The sequence below is a fragment of the Oncorhynchus nerka genome, linkage group LG22 (genome assembly GCF_034236695.1).
Source record: "Oncorhynchus nerka isolate Pitt River linkage group LG22, Oner_Uvic_2.0, whole genome shotgun sequence".
Lineage (NCBI taxonomy): Eukaryota > Metazoa > Chordata > Actinopteri > Salmoniformes > Salmonidae > Oncorhynchus > Oncorhynchus nerka.
Window position 1 is genome coordinate 71,483,072 of NC_088417.1, and position 13,088 is coordinate 71,496,159.

At 42.3% G+C, this 13,088-nt stretch overlaps 2 protein-coding genes across 3 annotated transcripts in view; one reads left to right on the plus strand and one right to left on the minus strand.

Moving 5' to 3' along the window:
- LOC115105607 (E3 ubiquitin-protein ligase Siah2) overlaps positions 1 to 9,841 on the plus strand; it is a 34,496-nt gene extending 24,655 nt beyond the window's left edge. The window contains exons 2-3 of one of the 2 annotated variants that reach the window (XM_029627833.2): positions 1,304 to 1,884; positions 2,192 to 9,841. In XM_029627833.2, the coding sequence (XP_029483693.1) occupies positions 1,304 to 1,855 (552 nt within the window). In that variant the 3' untranslated portion in view covers positions 1,856 to 1,884; positions 2,192 to 9,841. Of the gene's footprint in view, positions 1 to 1,303 lie in introns of both variants that reach the window. The other variant, XM_029627832.2, reaches the window with a different exon arrangement.
- A 36-nt stretch (positions 9,842 to 9,877) lies between these two features.
- On the minus strand, positions 9,878 to 12,585 carry LOC115105610 (RNA-binding motif protein, X-linked 2-like). Its single transcript, XM_029627837.2, has 6 exons — positions 12,407 to 12,585; positions 11,894 to 12,009; positions 11,609 to 11,660; positions 11,282 to 11,411; positions 10,940 to 11,126; positions 9,878 to 10,717 (listed from the first exon to the last, which is right to left on the minus strand). The coding sequence occupies exons 1-6, from the start codon at positions 12,409 to 12,411 to the stop codon at positions 10,065 to 10,067; spliced, it is 1,143 nt and encodes a 380-aa protein (XP_029483697.1). The 5' UTR covers positions 12,412 to 12,585; the 3' UTR covers positions 9,878 to 10,064.
- Positions 12,586 to 13,088: the final 503 nt, after the last annotated feature.

The window sequence follows — 13,088 nt, forward strand, 5'->3', positions numbered from 1 at the left end:
TGACATCAAATGGATCTCCTGGCCTTGTGTTAGTAGCCCTTCAGGACGTGAGTCCCGCTCTAGTTCAGCAGAAGCCCTCTCCCTCCAGTCTAATCAAGGCCAAACAGCCAGATCCGCCGCCTCTACGCACCTTTCATTAGATAATCCATTTATTACTCCAACCACTCAATACCTCCCCAGCACTCCCAGAAATGGAGGCGCTACGCACATGACATGTCTTCCCATACTGTCTCTCCTCTCCTGCTACACTCAATCTTTACTGTTGTCTGCTGATGATTCAGATTGTGCATTTCTTTGAAAAACATCCCTGCTAACGATGTCATGTGTCTCATTTAGTTGAATGGCCTTGTATTGCATTGCTTTCATACATTGTTTCATTACCATCGAATCTTCTAAGATTTGTCCTGCCTAACATCTCCACTGATGTGTTTGGAAGCTGTAGTAGTGCCAGAGGGTTTGTCTAGAGAGGTGCTGCTGCTGTTCAACTAGATTAAGCAGCTGTATGAGGAGGAGAGGGAGGGAGAGCATACCAGTATGACCTTCATTGGTATTCCCTGTCGAAGATGATCAAGGAGAAAGCCCTGTACTGGAGCCATGCAATTCATCTCTTCTTGATTGACCTGAGCCTCTCCTCCTTTAAAGAGCATGCATGCATGCCTCACACCAGCTCATAAGCATGCACACACAAACATCTATAGGCAGCTGCTTCGTCGTCAAACACGCACACCACACACTCGTACCCTGACACTTTCAGCGAAAATGGAATGCAGCTGGCATTTACACTCAACCTTGGCTCCCATCATCTGTATAGCCTTAGTTTTCTATGCATGACATTGGTTGGACAGTAATGTCTCATGAATGGTAATTGGTGATATTACAATGTCATGGGTCTTTTGATGAACATTTATCTTGATCATGTTCTTCTCCTCCCCCACTCCTCATTTTATCTACTACTCTTCACATGCTCTCCCTCACACCCCCTCCCTCCTCCATGTCTTTGTTCCCTTTCTCTCTTGCACTCTTTCCCTCCCGCTCTTTTCTCTCTCCTCCCCCACATTTTTCTTTCTCAATTTGTTCTTCTTTCGTTCCCTCTCCACCATCATTCCTTCATTCCCCCCCTCCCCCATCTCCTTTTGTCATCTCTTTTCTTTTCCCTCTCCCATTCTATCTTTCCTCTCCCATCTGTGGCTCATTCAACTCTACTCCACTTCAAGCTTATTGTCATAAACAAGAATAGGTTATCAATCAACATACCTAAAAACCAAATTGTAAACAATTGTCATTCTCGCTCTCCCCCCTCCAGTACGCATCAGCCGGCTGCCTGTTGTCCCTCCACCACAGTGAGAAGCCTGAACACGAGGAAGTGTGTGAGTTCCGTCCCTACACCTGCCCGTGCCCCGGAGCTTCCTGTAAGTGGCAGGGCTCCCTGGAGGCTGTCATGCCCCACCTGATGCATGCCCACAAGTCCATCACCACCCTGCAGGGAGAGGACATCGTCTTCCTGGCCACAGACATCAACCTGCCGGGGGCTGTGGACTGGGTCATGATGCAGTCCTGCTTCGGCCACCACTTTATGCTGGTCCTGGAGAAGCAGGAGAAGTACGAGGGCCACCAGCAGTTCTTTGCCGTGGTGCTGCTCATCGGAACGAGGAAGCAGGCCGAGAACTTCGCCTACCGCCTGGAGCTCAACGGGAACCGGCGGCGCCTCACCTGGGAGGCCACGCCCCGCTCCATCCACGACGGCGTGGCGGCCGCCATCATGAACAGCGACTGTCTGGTGTTTGACACGTCCATTGCTCACCTGTTTGCTGACAACGGCAACCTGGGGATCAACGTCACCATCTCTATGTGCTGAGCTGCTCACATGTGGAAACACACACACCCGTGCGTAGAAGTTACACACCTCTCGTTCTCAGACTTACACACAAACCAGTATACAGTTACTGACTGCTGTGTGATGCAGTAGAGTGTGTGTGTGTGTGTGTGAGAGGACGGGTAGGAGATCGAGAGGATATATGTGTGTGTGTGTTGCTGCTTGAGCCTTGTTGGCTCCCCATAATGCTTGAATGGAGACTGGCCTGTAGCGTAGTTTCAAGGTGTGTGCCTGTTCTCGCATTGTGTGTGCTGGAGACAGTGTACAGTAGCTTACATGTGGTGGGCTTGTAATGATTGATTCCCTACCTGTGCCCAGGTGAGTTTGCCTTGCTCCCAGGACCCCACATCCCTCTTCAACTGCTCCCACCCCGCTCACCCCCACCACCTCTTCTGCCCAGCCAACCGGTGCCAGGCAAGGAGGGCACTGCCCAGGGTAAGAAGAGGCGGTCCGTCAATCTGCTTCCACCCGGCAGATTCAGAGAAGCTCCACTTCAACAGCCAGTGGCCCCTGCAGATGCAGCTTTCTAATCCTCACAGCGAATCAAGTTTCAGTAAATTGGACAGTGGACAAATCGGGGCTTCAGAGACGCATGTGGGCAGAGTCGGGGCCTGATGGTGACCAATGCGCTGCCTCCCAGTCTGGGTTAGTGTGAGCTGAGGGGTTGCTCATGCTCTGCTAAAGGATTACACAGACTACGAACCAACTCCTTACTGTTCAAAACAGTAAGCTGCAAAACGCAACCATTTCCATAAGTATGTCATGGTTATTAAAACAAGCCTATGTTATGCCCAGAGTGTCTATGAAATGAAGATGACACTGTAACTGAGAAGTTGTGTGTATAATATACACTGAGTGTATGAAACATTAGGAACACCTTCCTAGTATTGAGTTGCACTCCCTTTTGCTCTCAGAACAGTCTCAATTCGTCTGGGTATGGACTCTACAAGGTGTCGAATGTGTTCCACAGGGATGCTGGCCCATGTTGACTCCAATGCTTCCCACAGTTGTCAAGTTGGCTGGATGTCCTTTGGGTGGTGGACCATTCTTGATGCACATGGGAAACTGTAAGCATGAAAACCTCAGCAGTGTTGCAGTTCTTGACACACTCAGACCGGTGCGCCTGGCACCTACTACCATACCCCGTTCAAAGACACTTAAATATTTTGTCTTGCCCATTCATCCTCGGAATGGCATACATACACAATCCTTATCTCAATTGTCTCAAGACTTAAAAATATTTCGCTAACCCATCTCCTCCCCTTCATCTACACTGATTTGAAATGGATTTAACAGGTAACATCAATAATGGATCATAGATTTCACCTGGTCAGTCTGTCATGGAAAGAGCAGATGTTCCTAATGTTTTGTACATTCAGGCGATTGATCCTGAGATTGTAAGCATATCTGTCCAGCATGTAGAATAAAGTAAGATTAGATTTTTGGTCATCATAACGTTTCATAAAGGTTTCGTAATGCCTTCGTAATGATGGTATGAAACCTGTCGTAAACCCTAGTGCCTAGTTATTCACATGGATTCTGTATGACAATACAAACAACAAATGTAAAACAAACTTAAGTTGAATACTTACATTCTCAAACAACAAACGCATGTTACTTCTCCAAAGTCACAAGTTCTGTTGTTTATACCCTGACTGATCGAAGGTTAGCTTGTTTGCTAACAATGAAGTCCCACGCCTTTTTGTATGGTCATTTTTCATTTAAATCCCTGAATGAAAGACTGGACCTTGCGACTATCAGATTCTATCTTACATTTTGGTCCAAAATGAGTTGTTCAGATAGTTGGTCTTTTGGTGGTCCTTTACATGTGAGAGAGGTCCGGTTTGTAATGGAAAGAAAAATAATACATTGTAAGTTCTATTTGCGCAAACACCTTTTTAACTTTAAGGTTCTATCTGCAATCCATTCACAATGCTAGGTTGTCAATCAAAAATAATTGCATGTAAGGTGATATACTTATTGAGTCATAAAAGAGTAAGACATCGCAAAACAGTTCTGAGATCTGGGACTTGAAAATTACTCCATCTAAAAACGATAGATTTTGCAGATAGAACCTTATAGTCCTTATGGTCCTCTTTTTCAATTCCAAATTTTTTTTCACCACTTTTTCAGAACAATGGCCATAATGTAAGGTAAAAACTAATAAATACAGGTGCATTAGAGCATATTTTAGGCACTTAGGAGAGGCATTACTGTTTTTGTCTTGTTCTATATCAATACGAAAACCTCCATGGAGGTTATTTCACTGAAATTATAAATTTACCAGATTTTATCGATTTAATAGCAAGTAGTTTACTGACCTTGTGTCAGAGACCAGAACAGTATCAGTATCCATAGCGAAGCTTTAACAATGTTACTAGTTCTCCGTAGGATATAGTGTATTTGCCATTTTGGGGAACTTTTGCTTTAACAAATGTGATGAATGTTAATTAAGAAATAATAATTCACTACAAAACAGTTCTGAGATGTGTGGACTTTTATGCTCAATATCTCAGAACTGCTTTGCGCAGATAGTCCCAAGGTCTCGAGGTGTCATGCTATTTAAAATATGACATTATGTTCACTTCATGACAAGTCAAGTCACATTTTATTGTGTGTGTTTGTGAATACTTCAATGTTTGCTTTGAAGATGAGGTTATTGTCAAGGTTTAAAGCACTGAGAAGGTTCTGGAGCAAGTCCCACAGTACCACCACGGTTGGGATTATTTATGCTGTGTTTTTCTCTGCATACACTCCTTACCAACAGAGAACAGTAGGGAGGAGGCACGCATTTGTAAATACACACATTTTCTTATTTGTTCCTATGTGTAACAATTCTCTTAATCGTTGAACCTGGTTTACCTTCAATTATTTTATGCTCTGATATACTGTAATATGGGGGTAGTTTTCCTCTTGTCAGTCAACCCACCACAGCCTTACTTTTGTACACATCCTAACTAGTATGCCCTGCGTTGGGAGGGCATCTCTGAGGACTGACTCAGACCAACCCTTAGTGTCTTGAACAGACTCTCGGTTTGAGTGGACTTCGGGGCAAAAATGGGCATCCCATAGTAGTGTAGCCATGTACCTTCGCCCTCACCTGGCATCATAGTAACCGAGCAAGTACCCACCTTTCCATGAAATACCTCTGACGTCGACCACGGATATGTCTGTAATCCAACAGTCCTCTCCTGCTCGCTCTCCTGATGTCCTGCATGGGGGGAGGGATCCCCACTACTTGCCCACAAACCCCTGCAGTATACCCAGAAACATCCTCTGCTCCACTGCTCTCGTCTTTCTTATAAACATTTGAAATATGTAAATGTTGGATGACCATATTTTCTAAAAGATAGTATGAGGATATCCTGTTAATTTGAGTGCTATTTATGTGTTCACGGTTACTCCAACTGCTGTACAGAGGTTTTGAGGTTATTTTGAGCTGTTGTAACTACCTGGCATTCTGCTCTGGTGGTCAGTGTCCCTGCTTTACCCACTGCCTGGATTTCTGCCAACAGTCCTTTGGGCAGCACAGCTCTGCAGTCACTATGGTTTATCTGGAATGTCAGCAAAAAATGCTAACTGTGACGGTCATATTTTCCTAAGATGGACTTTAAGCCTTTAATACTGCGTCAGTTATCATGAGTCATCGAGAACTGCAGTCCTTTCATTTAATCAGGGAGTCCTACTGAGACCAATGTCTCATTCACAGATCAGTTCTGAATTACAGAAAATAAACACATCAATACAACATGCAAGCAGAAATTAAAAACATGGTCATAAAAAAACAAACACATGAATAATAATAGTGATGATAGTAATGATGATCTGTTTGGCATTGCATTCATGTATTGTTAATGGGGCAATAGGAGATCAAATCAGTGAAAACTAAGGCAGAGACACTGTCCACCAAATGAGATTTCAGGATTTCATGGCACATTTGTTTCCACTTTGCAAATTGAAAACACCTTTAGGTCTACATCACCATTACCTGACAGAAACATCTGTCAACATTCATAAGCATTCTATCATCTAACTTAAAGTAACTGTCCAGGGAAAAGCTCACTTTTAAAAGCTCATCTGTTCACTCATAGCCAAATAATGTTGTTGACTCGTCCTACACTTGTAATTGTGGCCAAAGCATACATTTGAGGGGGAAAAAACACTTCAAAAACATATATCTGAAACAGACTGCTTAAAAAATGCTTGCTATTTCATCATAGAGGAGGACGTCAGGTTTTTGGCCGAGACGTCTCATTGGCTGAGCTGGCCAATCAGCGGTTTACTTGTCATGAATACTTTTATTGACCGGTAATACCCCCACATCATTCAAACACAGAGAATCTGATTGTTAACATAGTTTCCCTTCCAAAATGTGGACATTATTTAATTAATATTGTAATTAATTATAGATCATAGAAATATTTTATAGAAATCAGGAAACACTGGACAGCTACTTTAAACATACGATGGTAGTTAGAAATATAGAAATCCTTTGCAGGTACTGTCATATGAACGCCAAGTCTTAGAAATGCTAATGAATACCTAGGCTGTCATTACAGTGGGTATCATAAATATTCATCCCCCTTGGATGTATTTACAAAGTGGGATTGAAATGGATGTAATTGTGATTTTTTTTGTCATTATACTACATCAAATACTCAATGTCAAATGAAAATAATTCTACAAATGAATAAACATTTTATAACTCAAATATAGTCGTTGCATAAGTATTCACCCCCTAAATTTAGTTCAGGAGTAAAATTTTGGCTTAACAAATTACAAAAATTACATGGACTCACTCTGTGTGAAATAATAGATTTGATTTTTTTTTTAATGGCTACACCTTCCTCTGTCCTCCAAATGACATCTGAATGGTCCCTCAGTCAAGTATTTAATTTCAAGCACAGATTCAATTACAAAGACCAGGGAGCCACATAAAAAGCCTCAAAAAGAAGGGCAGTGATTGGTAGATGAGTAACAAATCAGCCATTGAATATCTCTTTAAGCCTGGCCAAATTAATAATTATGCTGTGGATGATGTATTAAACCACCCAGACACAACAGTTGTCGTTCTGAACTGAGCTGGAGGACAGGAAGGAAACTGCTCAGGGATGTCACCATGAGGCCATTGGTGATTTTAAAACTGCTACAGAGATAAATGGCTGTGATGGGAGAAAGCAACTAAGGATGGATCAACAACATTCTAGTTACTCCACAATAATGACCTAAATGACAGAGTGAAAAGAAGTCTATAAATATACAGAATATTCCAAAACATGCATCCTGTGTGCAACAAAGCACTAAAGTTATACTGCGAGAAAACACGGCGAATACACTTTTTGGTCTAGTTGCAAAGCCTTATGTTTGGGGCAAATCCAACACAACACATCACTGAGTAACTGCCTCCTTATTTTCAAGCATGGCAGCATCATGGTACTGTATGGGTAAGCTTGACATTGGCACAAACTGGAAATTTTCAGGATAAACCCTAGAGGAAAACAGCCTTCAGTTTGCTTTCCACAAGACATTGGGAGACAAATGCACCTTTCAGCAGGGTAATAAACTACAACACAAAGCCAAATCTATACTGAAGTTGCTTACCAAGAAGACCGTTATATAATGTTCCTGAGTGACCAAGTGAAAGTTTGGACTTAAATCTGCTTGACAATATATGGCAAGATTTCAAAATGGCTTTGTAGCCATGACCCCCAACACCTTGACAGAGCTTGACACATTTTAAAAAGAGTAATGGGCAAATATTGCACAATCCAAGTGTGAAGCGCTCTTCGAGACTAACCCAAGAAGACTCACAGCTGTAATCGCTGCCCAAAAAGTGTTTCTAGCATGTATTGACCCGGGGTGAATACTTCTCTAATTAAGGTACTGTATATTCTTTTTCATTACATTTTAAGAAATGTAAAAAGTAAAAATCTCACTTGTGCATTTCAGAGTATGTTGTGTAGATTGTTGACAAAAAATGACAAATCCATTTGAATCCCACTAAAGCAATACAATGTGAAGACATCCAAGGTGGTGGAATACTTATGATATCAACTGTACACTGAGTGTACAATATTCCTAATGAGTTGGACCCCCTTTTGCCCTCAGAACAGACTCAATTGGTTGGTGTTAGGACTCAATAAGTTCCACAGGGATACTGGCCCATGTTGACTCTAATGCTTCCCACAGTTGTGTCAAATTGGCTGGATGTCCTTTGGGTGGTGGACCATTATTTATGCACGCAGGAAATTGTTGAGCGTGAAAAACACAGCAGCGTTGACACACTCAAACCAGTGCACCTGGCACCTACTACCATACCTCATTCAGAGGCATTTTCATCCACCTGTCAATCCATTATAATCATTCTACAACCCTGAAAAGTACACACGTTCTTGACATACCTCAGGGAAATACAACCCAAGTGTTTTAGATAGAGTACATTCACAGTAAACATGATGTCAAAGACATATTTTGTACAGCAGGCCCAATACTTCTCTCTTCCCTAGTCTTGCCAGATCCTGTGAGGTTTCTATAACAGATATATGGGTGCAATTTCTTATTTGTGATAGATACTCTTGACAACTTCTTTTCAACTCTGGATGGACTGCATCATTTGTGTCAGATTGTGGTTTGAGATGTGATCATTACAGTTTATGATCAGAGCTTGTTTTCTGTATTTCTTTAAGTTTGTTTTCTGTAAACAGGAAATGATGGGGGTTGATATTGTCAGTGTTGTTAATTGTAATGGCAAAATATTTGTTCTGCTTGTGTGATGTATTCCTATACAGTAGGAAACCTTTGAGGCTATATAGTGTGGAGGAGTTTATAAACCAAGACAGAAGGTCAATATTTGGGTTGTCTCCCTGAACTTTATTATTATTATCTCTCAACAGAGAATTGGTCAAAACACAGTTAAATATAATGCTTGCATGATATTAAACGATATTGCATCACATAGTGCTAAATTGCACCAACTTCCACGCTCCAAAACTCTCCTTTCAATTGCAATTATGTCCCTAACTAAAAATATATAAATTTGGGACACCGCAATGGTCTCCTCTCCTTTTCTTCCCAGCCTGGCTAAGTGTCTGCTCATCTGGGGCCCAGGTCAAAGAAGAAATTGACCTCTGACCTCTAGCCCAGTCTGACCAGTAAACGCAGACCTGGAATTCATAAAAACTGTCTAGTACATCACCACCCAGGCAACTAACAGATAGCATCAACTGGACTAGAGGATAGCATAGTATTGAGGATCTATTCATGCAGCCAGACAACAACGGTGGTGACCAGTGATTAAGTGTGTGGCCTGTCTGTTGCCTGGCCCCCCACTGGGAGAGTTTTGAGAGGGAGATTAACTCATATCTGTCCACTGAGGACAAAATGGTGGCTCGTCCTCAGTACCCCAGTTTGGTATTTTCATTGGAACCCTTGTGATGAGATTAAAAGAGCTGATTACATGTACTGTGTTTCAATTGCCAACGATCGACAGGCTCCTTCACACGCTTAACCGCTTGGTTGGAATTAAATAGTTTCTTTAATGTCTGATGATCACAGGCAGAATGTGCTTTACCTCTTTTTCCCCTTTTATTTTTTGATACAAAGTTAATTTATTCATGGAATATATTTCTGTAGCAATGCTTTGTTCTCTCTCGCTAGGTGATTAACTATGTTGATGTGGCTTTTAAACATAATTTAGTGTGACGGATGAATTACAGTTAAAATCCTGGGCTAGTGATACCATGTAAATACTCTTTGTTTGATTAGAATTATTCATTTTCTAATTTGGTTGGTTCTTCACTGAATTACAAGTTGTGTAATGTTGTTTTGGACAGTCAATGTTATCTTTGGAGGCTATTTCTCTATTTCTTTTCACCCAAAATTACCTCTATTTTTGAAGCCAAGAGGAAGCTCCGATCTTGCGTTGTCTTGAAATCCAATTACAAAAATAAAAATGTTATTTATATGGCATCTGTCTCACTCTTGTTTGAAAGCAAATCTCAAGTCTTCTCTACAAAAGCAATTGTCATTTTTATTTACAACAGTAAATCAGTAAGTCAAATTAAACAATGTACAGCAGTTTAAAGGTGGCAATCCATTGGAAATCCAGTTCCCATTTACTCTGCTGCTGATGTTGACTAAGCTGTTGTCGTGGAAACAGCATAGGACATCTTCTCATGGCATGTATTTCCTGTTACTTTCTCCTGTACTCTCTCTCCCGACTGTGTTCTTCTCTATGCTTACTGGACTGGTCTCTCTCTCTATTCCTATCACTGTCCCTGTCTTTCTCTCGCTCCCTGTCCCTATTTCTATCACTGTCTTTCTCTCGCTCCCTGTCCCTATTTCTATCACTGTCCCTGTCTTTCTCTCGCTCCCTGTCCCTATTTCTATCACTGTCTTTCTCACTCTCCCTATTTCTATCATTGTCCCTCTCTCTTTCCCTAGTTCTTTCTCCCTCCTCCCTGCCTGTCCTCTTGCTCTCCAACTGCAGTCCTCCATCTCTCCTCTCCCCCATCTCATGTCTCCTCTTCTCATCCTCCCTGGACCTATCCCTCTCTCTGTCCTGTTGGTCTCCATAGCGATTTCGGAACCCTCCGTCCTCCTGCCTGTGTGTGTCTCGGGGGTTCCGTAGTTCTGCCCCAGGCCCTGGTCTCTCTCCCCTGGACCTCAGCCGCTCCTCTGCCACCCCCCGCTGGCTGTACCTGTCATAACCCAGGTCCTCTTTCTCCTGCTTCACCCTCACTGTCGGGACAGGCCCGGGTGGAGTCTGGGCCAGCCTCTCCCTCTGCTCCCTCTCCGCCTTTAGAGCCTTTTTCTCCTTTTTCTTTTTCTTCTTCTCTTTCTTGTCTGGGTTGGAAATGAAAGAAAAGACGGAGTGAGTTCAGGTAAGATGAGATATGAACATGACAGACACCTATTTGAGACACTGACAGCCAAGTTATCCTTCACTACTCAGCTGTACTCAGTGTCCTTGCCTTACAATTAAAGTCTACTTTAGTCAAAACGGCTCTGGGAATGACAAGCAGCAGGCATGTACCCTCTAAGCCTCCAGTAGTATCCCCTCCTCACCTTTCTTGGGCTTCTTCACTGGTACAGCATACTGCTCCTCTTCTTCGGACTCAGAGGATGAATGGTCGGGTAGTTTAGGGGCACAGCCCTCCTCCCTTAGGCGCTTGGTGATATCGTCCATGTCCTCATTGTCTTTGGGAGGGCGGTAGTTGAGCACATGGTCCACTCGGATGGTCCGCCCCTTTATCTAGATGTCAAGAGAGAGACAGATCATAACACAATGTAATGAGGTACAGTAATTTACAAGTATTTTGCCAGTAAAATGCATGTTTACTGGTTTGGTCTCATAAAATGTATTTCTCTCTTGTTCTCTCTCAGCTGGGAGTGATTACTGTTCATTACCTTGATCCCGTTTAAGTTATCCACAGCCAGGATTGTGCTCCTCTGGTCCTCGTAGCAGATGAAGCAGAAGCCTTTGGATTTACCAGTCTTCTTATCACGCACCAGGTTGATGTTGGCTATCTCGCCATACCTGCAGACACACATTAACCAGGATAACTCAATCTAATGCAGAATTTTTTATTCAGAATGAAAAGGAAGAAGGTTCAGAGGGAAGATAAGGATGGAAAGAGACATGCAATTGGATAAACAAGAGACAGAAAGAACCGGGGGAGAGAAAGGGGAATATGAGTGAGAGATGGGAGGAAAGGGTATATGTATGGGCCTCACTGAGAGAAAACACAGACGATGTCACCTTCTGTCAGCTCATAAGGAAATCCACCTGCCGGTTACAACAGAAACACCAAGGTTAAAAAAAAGAGGCTTGGTGGTGAGAGACTGGAGAACAAGCCATTAATTGAATAAACAAGCCACTCACATTTTCAGCCCCCAACTGGTGAGCTGCCAGTACACTCTAAACATCAACCTTGGCTGTTAGTATGGTGTGGATTTGTAATACAATGAGTTGGATCAATTCTACTCAATCCCAAAAGTGTCTCTGACACAGCCTCTTACCGATGAATATCCAGGCGCTGTCCTTGTACTCCGAGTGCCATGACACAGTCTCCTTGACCCCCAGTGAGGCCTCTCTCTCATTCAACTCATTGATCAACTTCACTTTGGTCAGGGGACTGCAGGGTGGGAGGGAGAGATGGACAAACAAATAGTGTTTAACATGCAATAGAATACAGAATCATCTCTCTGCTGATCCTGTCTCTTTTCTTGACCATCCATGGCCAAGCTTCTTCTTTTTTTACCCCATGAGTAACTACATACCATCTGACTAGTTAGCGAGCAGCTATTATGGTTAGTATGGTGTATTTATATAACGTTAACATTAGTAACAGTAGCAAATTATTAGCAAGACAACGTTAGCCATGTTGACTGATGTCCAAGTAAAGTTAGTGGCTGGCTAGTTAGTTAGATCTCTTCACATGATCACTATTAACATTACACCTACGCGAGTAACTATATAATAGGTGCAGTCGATACAAAATGTACAGCACATAATCGGTCACTTATACTCACTTCATTATAAAGTGATCTTCATGAACGTAAACGCGATTCTGACTTTAAAATGGAGATCCCGTTTGTTAGCTACCACAGTCACAAAGTCAAAATTGGCTATATCGTACGTATTAATAAAAAATAAAATAAAAAGCGTTTTGGTCGTAATTTAAGGTTAAGGTTAGGCATAAGGTTAGCAGTGGGGTTACGGTTAGTGTTAGGTTTAAACCCAGATTTTAAGAAGATAAATGGTAGAAATAGGCGGGGTTTAGCCATAATTACGACTTTCTGGCTGGGGTAACTAGTGAGGACCGGAGATACCCGAACAACTTCCGTTTTCGACGCGTCAGACTAAGCGGAGGGGATTGTGGGAGGTGTAGTTCAAAGGCATGTTCCCTTCTCAGTAGACAAACCTCAGAGAAACTTGTAAGTACGAACAAAATCTTTCTTCCAAAAGAGTCCTGCCAAAAAAAATGCATTTTAATATAATGTTATTCAATTCCAAGAGTATCTTTTTATTCAGGAAAAGTTTGCTTCAATGATACTGCATTGGCCCACACTTATCGCTTCTCTTTATGAAATCGACTTTTATAGCACCATCATCCCTCATATCAGTGAGTGTAATTCTATTGTCTAGTTGTGAAATATGGACGTATTTATCCTATAAATAAGTGCTTATATGACAAGGAAGTGCCCATGAATG